The sequence below is a fragment of the Fundulus heteroclitus genome, chromosome 10 (genome assembly GCF_011125445.2).
Source record: "Fundulus heteroclitus isolate FHET01 chromosome 10, MU-UCD_Fhet_4.1, whole genome shotgun sequence".
NCBI lineage: Eukaryota > Metazoa > Chordata > Actinopteri > Cyprinodontiformes > Fundulidae > Fundulus > Fundulus heteroclitus.
In genome coordinates this window covers 12970328-12977082 of record NC_046370.1, presented here as the reverse complement: position 1 = coordinate 12977082, position 6755 = coordinate 12970328, and the positions used below count along the sequence as shown (strand labels likewise).

At 39.1% G+C, this 6755-nt stretch overlaps 1 protein-coding gene across 1 annotated transcript; it reads right to left on the bottom strand.

The window, feature by feature from the left end:
- Positions 1–2728: 2728 nt before the first annotated feature.
- On the bottom strand, positions 2729–5766 carry LOC105926434 (galanin receptor 2a). Its single transcript, XM_012862745.3, has 2 exons — positions 5426–5766; positions 2729–3398 (listed from the first exon to the last, which is right to left on the bottom strand). Exons 1-2 carry the CDS (start codon positions 5764–5766, stop codon positions 2729–2731), a joined length of 1011 nt encoding a protein of 336 aa, XP_012718199.2.
- Between the last annotated feature and the right edge of the window lie 989 nt (positions 5767–6755).

Below are 6755 nucleotides of genomic sequence, written 5' to 3'. Positions count from 1 at the left end.
ATTTTTTACACATTTTTAAGTGCAAACAAGTGTGGAGGACACTGAATGCATCAAATCCTGTTTGGTAGAATATGTCAGGCTCTTGTTGGGATGTAAATGAAGTAAAACACTCTGCACTAAGTAGAGCTGCCACTGATACATAGATTAAAAACAGAACAACACACAATTTAATACAAATCTCATGATAAAAAACAACAATGGAAAAGCCACTAATCTTAGTATGATGAGAAATAATTTTTAGGAAGGAACCATGAATTTACAGATTTGGAGAATTGTTTGTGACATGTCACAATTCTGTGAGTTTAGGCACTTTTTCTGCCTGTCATTTCACAATCTCTACAGGTTCCACTGCAGTTGCTTGTCTGTTGATTTTGTTATTGGAATTATACAAAAATCCTACAAACAAATGAAGTTACTGAATATTTGAGCTAAATTCTCCAATATCTCGAGAATTTGAGTTTTTATTCATTTCTAAAGATTTGTTTATATAATCTTCTTATTCATGTTTATATCCAACTGATTACGGCAAACAGGCTTAAATCGGACGACACCAGGTTTTCTCTCAGTTTTTCTGAACAACACCTATCTAGGAGTCTGTCAGCTGGGGTCCAGATTCAGCAGTCCACTTGCACTTCAAGAACAAAGGACACACTTTTGACAACAATGATTTTGGACAGAGAGCACAGATGGTTTGAAAGAGGGGTGGAAGAAGCCATCTTTGTCAAAAGAGAAAAGCCAACACTGAACAGAAGGGGAGGATTGCGCCTCCAACTCCCCCATGTGTACAGCTCAGTCCTCCAACTTATTCCAAAGAGATTACATCAGCATCTCGTCATGATTCAGGTAACCAAGTACTCCACTCACACCAAGCAATAGCTTCTAACGACCCAGGACAGTGACGGGTGGGCACTGATTTGTATCTGATTTAGGATGGGCCTAGGAGGATGGGCCTCCAGATGCTTAAAAACAGCGTTGGTCCGTCTACAGGTTGTTCAAGTGGGAGCTGCCAGAGCTGACACAGACTCCTGGGTAGGTGTTGAAACATTTTCAGAAATACTGAGAGAAAGTCCAGTTGCCTCCGGTTTAAACCTGTTTGCTGTCGCCATGACTTAAGAATAAGGTGATAACTAATAACTGAGAACTGGTTGGACAGTAACTTAAATGTGAGATAAATGAGGCATTCATTTACAGCTGTGAAGCCTAAACAGAAATATGTTTCTTGCACGGCTAAAATTTAACCAGGTTCACTTAAATTATATTAACAGCTATTCTCAATGGGTTGTACACCTTACATCACACCTGTATTTACAAATTGTGAAAAGGACATTCATGCAGGTTTACAAAATTTATGTTGTAAACACAAGTTACAGAACCAATCCGAGATCCTGGCTCTTAAAGCTTTTCTGCAACCAGCTGCTTGTTTACAGACATATAACAGTATCATCAGCATATCATTGGACATGCTACATTTGGTTTAAAACATTGGAAAAGTCTAAATACAAAGGACCCAAAGTGAAACATTAAAGTGCACCAACACACCACCACAGCTCGTTAACAACCAACTTATCTTTTTCTAATGTTGTGCCAATTCATCCTTCACGGTTTCAAAAATTTAACATAAGACAAAAAATTAATTTTTACCAAAAAAATCTATTAAAACATAAACCAGGCTCACACTGGTGTAAATTCTCAGTCACCAGGACATGCTAATCCCAAGTGCTTAAGCAGAAAGCAAATGGACTCTTTTCTTTTTTCTTGAAGATATATCACCTAAAGACTTTGTCAGTTCTGAAGCTGGATGAGAGGGTGACCGTAGCTCAGTGGGAAGAGTTGCCTTAAAATCCTAAGGTTGTGAGTTTGATTCCAACTTTTTCCTGTCACATGTCAATATGCCCCTGGACAAGGCACTTAACTTTAACTTGCCCACTGATCTGCGTATGGGCGTATGAATGTGTACAAGTTAGTGAGTGTGTTTGGGTGAATTTGGCTCTAGTGTAAAGTGCTTTGAGTGGTCAATATGACTAGAAAAGTGCTATATAAATTCAGTCCATTTACCATTCGAGAAGCAAGAAAGGAAGTTCACTTACCTTCTACAGAAGCACTTAGATCAGGGGTCACCAACCTTTTTGAAACTGAGAGCTACTTCATTGGTGTTGTGTCATACCAAGGGCTACCAGTACTGCCCTTTGAACTAGAAGAGTTCACCTTAACTTTATGCAAAATAATAGAATTTCCATTCTTCGTTATATATATTGTCATTTTTAAATTCATATAAATGCAAGTGTGATTAAACAAAAAGCAACAGAATAAAATAAAGTTTTAGATGCAGCTCACTGGCGGATTGTGCTTTTTTTTTTTTTAGAACAGGCTCATGGGCACCACATGTGGTCCTCAGGGTGGCTACTTGGTGCCTGCGGGCACCATGTTGGTGACCCCTGACTTAAGAAATGTTTAAGAAATTTTAAACATGACAAAATTGCAGTCAAATTAAATACATTTGTCTTCAGTGAACTATAAACACCTAAAGTTTTCCAACACAGTAAATAAATATGACAATAATAATAATAATAAATAAAGTCAGTTCGAGGCAATCACAAACATAACATAAATCTGATGTCATCTTTTATCTTGACTTCTTTTTTTATCAGATGTTAATAGCAGCAACATCAGTAATGTTTACAGAATTTATCACTTTGAAAGATGGTTCTCAGACCTTTTAGTTTTTCTGTCAGGTTGCAGTGGAAGCTGCTTCTTCATCTGAGGGTCTTGTCTCAAGGTTGCTGACTGTGTTCACTGCCTGAATGGCGTGCACCCTGTTCTCCTCCCTCCTGTTCCCTGAGCAGCTGAAAACCTTTTGGAAACCTTTGCGGAAATGCTTGGAGACGAGTGCGTAGACAATGGGATTGAGGCAGGAGTTGGCGTATGCTACCAAGTGGGAGAGGATCCGCAGAGCGTAGGTTGTGTGGTTGAGCTGGAAACGTCCAAACCACATGCAGAGGATGATGAGGTGGTGAGGGAGCCAGCAGAGACAGAAGAGTGCAGCCACAATCAGGATCATTTTGGTGACTTTGCGCTTGGAACGCCTTGACTCTGACTTGTCTTTAATGGGGTCCACGCTGGTCCACAGGTAGCGGATAGTGCGAGCGTATGTGAGGCTGAGCACCAGTACCGGGACTAGGTAACCAAAGATGAAGGTGCACAGGTCCATTATGAACCGAGCTCTGGGCTCCCATGTCGGGATGCACAGCACAATGCCATCAATGTCCATCTGAGAGAAGTAGCTGAGGTACGGTACAGAGAAAACCAAAGCCAAAGACCAAACCAAGCCGATGGAGATAAGGGCGTTCTTTGGAGTCCTCATCTGCCTGGAGCGGAGCGGGTAACAAATGGCAAAATACCTGTAGAAACAGAATGAAACTGTTCAAACTGAGGAACGATCAGAGGTCTGTAAGATTTCAGAGGAGAAAGTTAGTGTTGTTCTGAGAAACCATGAAGCCTGGTGAAAAGAAAACAAGCTGCTGGAATGAGACCAGTTATGGGGGGAAATATTAGAATGGCACAATATTTCTTGTGAAACTGAAGTGTGTCTCATTAAGAGACATAAAAGTTGATTTGATGAAGACTATGTTGTTCAGAAACCTGGATTTAAAAGGTTTATATACATGGTCGAACGTTCCACACACAAAAAAAACAGCAACTACAAAAAAAAAAAAAAAAAAGTAGAAATATGAAAAATCACCATGAATGAGCACCAGACCTTGTTGCTATTTTTTGTGGTTTTCAAACGGCATTGATTTGTTCAGACTTGTGTGATTTTGGAAATTATGACCTGCTGTCTCACTGTTGCCCAAAAGAGGTGGAAATTATTATGGTCCCTAAATGTACAGAAGGAAAGGAGAAGATTAAAAGGCGACTTTCACTGTAAAACTCCAAGGTACTCATCAAGATAAGAGTTCTGTCATTTTAAAGATATTACAACGATTAAAATTCACAGGTTTAATCGGATAAAATAATAATTTCAACTGTAAGACCAAATGTAACAAACGGGCATCAACATAAGAGACTCGGTTTTATAAATGTTAGATTTTTACAAGTCCTAATGAGCCAGTTCCACATTTTAAGAAAGTTGATTAGGACTCTCAAAATAGACTTTAATCCAAATTTGTTCAGTTTGAGTAATTCACTATAAATATCATCTGAAAACAGTAAATAGAAAAACTTATAGAACAAATAATTTCTTAAGTAGATTACGCCTGTGAATGTCATACAAAATATATAATGTTGGTCTTTCAAAATAAAATGTAATAAATTGCTTATGCCTTATGAAATCCCCAATGTTTTACATGAAAGATTATTGCTAAAATATATTCCTAATTTCTGATTGAATAAATAAAAAAGCGCTTTTGCTGGTCTTTAAAACTAAAGCCTAAACCCATTCTTTTCAATTTTCTAGAGTAAGCTTTTGCAAAGGGAGGTTCCACATTGATAATAGAAGTCAAGCAGTAATAAAACAGGGATTAAGGCATTTCAAAATAAAAAAAACCTTAAGAGAAAATATTATTTATAACAGAAATTCCACATTACCTATAATACCAGACCGGACATTTGCATGGGCGAAAACTTTATGGATGGGCTGCCTTTTACATTTTACTAGTTTTATGATCCAAACAGTGGACTGTGACTCCAATTAATCTGAAAAACTGATGAAAAATGAATTGTGTTGGGCTTTCAAAAATACTGCTCACAGATAAGCTTTTGAAAAGTTTGGCTTTGTAAAGCCAAAGTTGTTTGAAAACTAGCCATGGCTCAGAAGAACAACACAGATTGCCTTTGGATGCAGTTGAGCACTCATTTGATTTTTTTAACCTGAGCTGGTATTGGCTAAGCACCAAGCGGCAGGCTCCCTCAAGGCTATGGGAATTTTTGTTAATTAACTCTAATGTTTCACTCGTTGTAAATCGCGATTTTACAATTAATTAACAACAGTAAAGTTTAATTTCTTAATTTCGGAAGACTGCATTTAGTGCTTGTGATTTTGCAGGCGGCTCCTCTGATGCCCTGCTTCTCCAGCCCAGTTCTATCTGACCTGAAGGAGACTTTGAACATTTTCCTCTTTGATGCCTGCTTCCAGGCAGGAAGTGAAGGTTATCTGATATTGTGGGTGTGCTGAGCTGAATACCGGCATGCAAACGGAGCATGACGGGGTTTGTGTTGGCAGCAGCACGTTCAAAATCACATTTTCATTGCATTTTACTTCAATTTCACCTGTTATTTAACTTTGCAGCAATGTCATGCATACCACTTAGTTTCTCAATCTGATTTAAACGTATCTGACTTGTGTTAACTCAAACACTGCACCAGCTCCTGAAAACTCAACAAATAAGTGTAATAAATGCTCGTTTTTTTGTTTTTAAGAGTTGCGCACCTGTCCAGGGAAACGGCGGTCAGTGTGAAGATGCTGGCGTACATGGTGAGGAAGATGATGAAGTGCACGGCTCTGCAGAGCACCGGACCAAACACCCACTGATCCAGGGTGTAGATGGTCGCTTGGAACGGCACGCAGAACACAATGAAGCAGAGATCGGCCACCCCCAGGCTGAAGATGAACATGTTGGTGGTCTTGGTGCTCATCTGGCCGTTGCGACACAGAACTGCCAGGACCAGAGAGTTCCCCGCGATGCCGAGCAGAAAGATGAGGGAAAAGCCCACGGAAATCAGCACGGACTCTGCTTTCCACGCAGAGGAGTTCGTACAGGACAAGTTCATGGTTATCTATGAGTTTGGTTTTGGTGGTTTGATTTGCGCGCAGCGGCGATAATGCGCGGCTCCTGGAGACGCACAGCTCATTACGCACTGCGCCCACACCGCAGATCCGGACCGCGATACACCATATGCTGCAGAGAGAGAGGCTCTCATTAGCTGAAGGTCACAGGTTGTTTGAACAGTTACAGCTAATTAATAAAGTCACGTTTAGCTACTTAGAACATGTCAACGCAAAACCTGGGAAGTTTTATGTATTAAAAATCTGTTTTTTTTTTTTGTTTTGTTTTTTTCAAAACACAAACCCGCCTAAAATATTACGAAAACACACAGAATAAGATACAACTAGGGATATTGTAGATTAGTTCATCAAAGGAACTACCTACAATGGGCGGTTGATGCAAGAAAACTGGTAAATTAGCGGCAGTGAAGAAATTTGATCAGCATCAGTCCGCCCCCTTGAGGCCAGACAGAATCATCGCAGAGACGTTGTTTGGTAAAGTGATAAAAGCTTTAAATCTCTTCAAACGTTCTGAGTCGTGAATACAGCCAATTGGAGGAATGGCAGAACGACAAGTAACTAAAATCCAAACAATTCAAAAGAAGGAAAATAAAATGATCTACAAATAAGTGACATAATAAAACAAACAATGAGATGGAAGACGGGAGCAGAGAACATGTTCTTTAAGGGGGGTTTCTTTACAAAAATGCAAAACAAAGCAGTTATGTAAAGCATGGGAAACATAAACTGAAATGCACAAACTTTGAATTAGAAAAGGAGAAAAGTTATTAATAACTTAATAGTGTTCACATTTTGCTGAGTTAAAAAAAAAAAAACTTCTGAAACATCAGATCAGTGATCCATGATAAAGAGAATATTTAAGGACCCTAAGAATGGATGACAAAATTACAGTTTTAATGCATGTTACTCTTAAACGTGTGTTATTTTTAACCTTTTTATGTTCTCCTCAAGCGACACAGGTGGTCATCTTTAG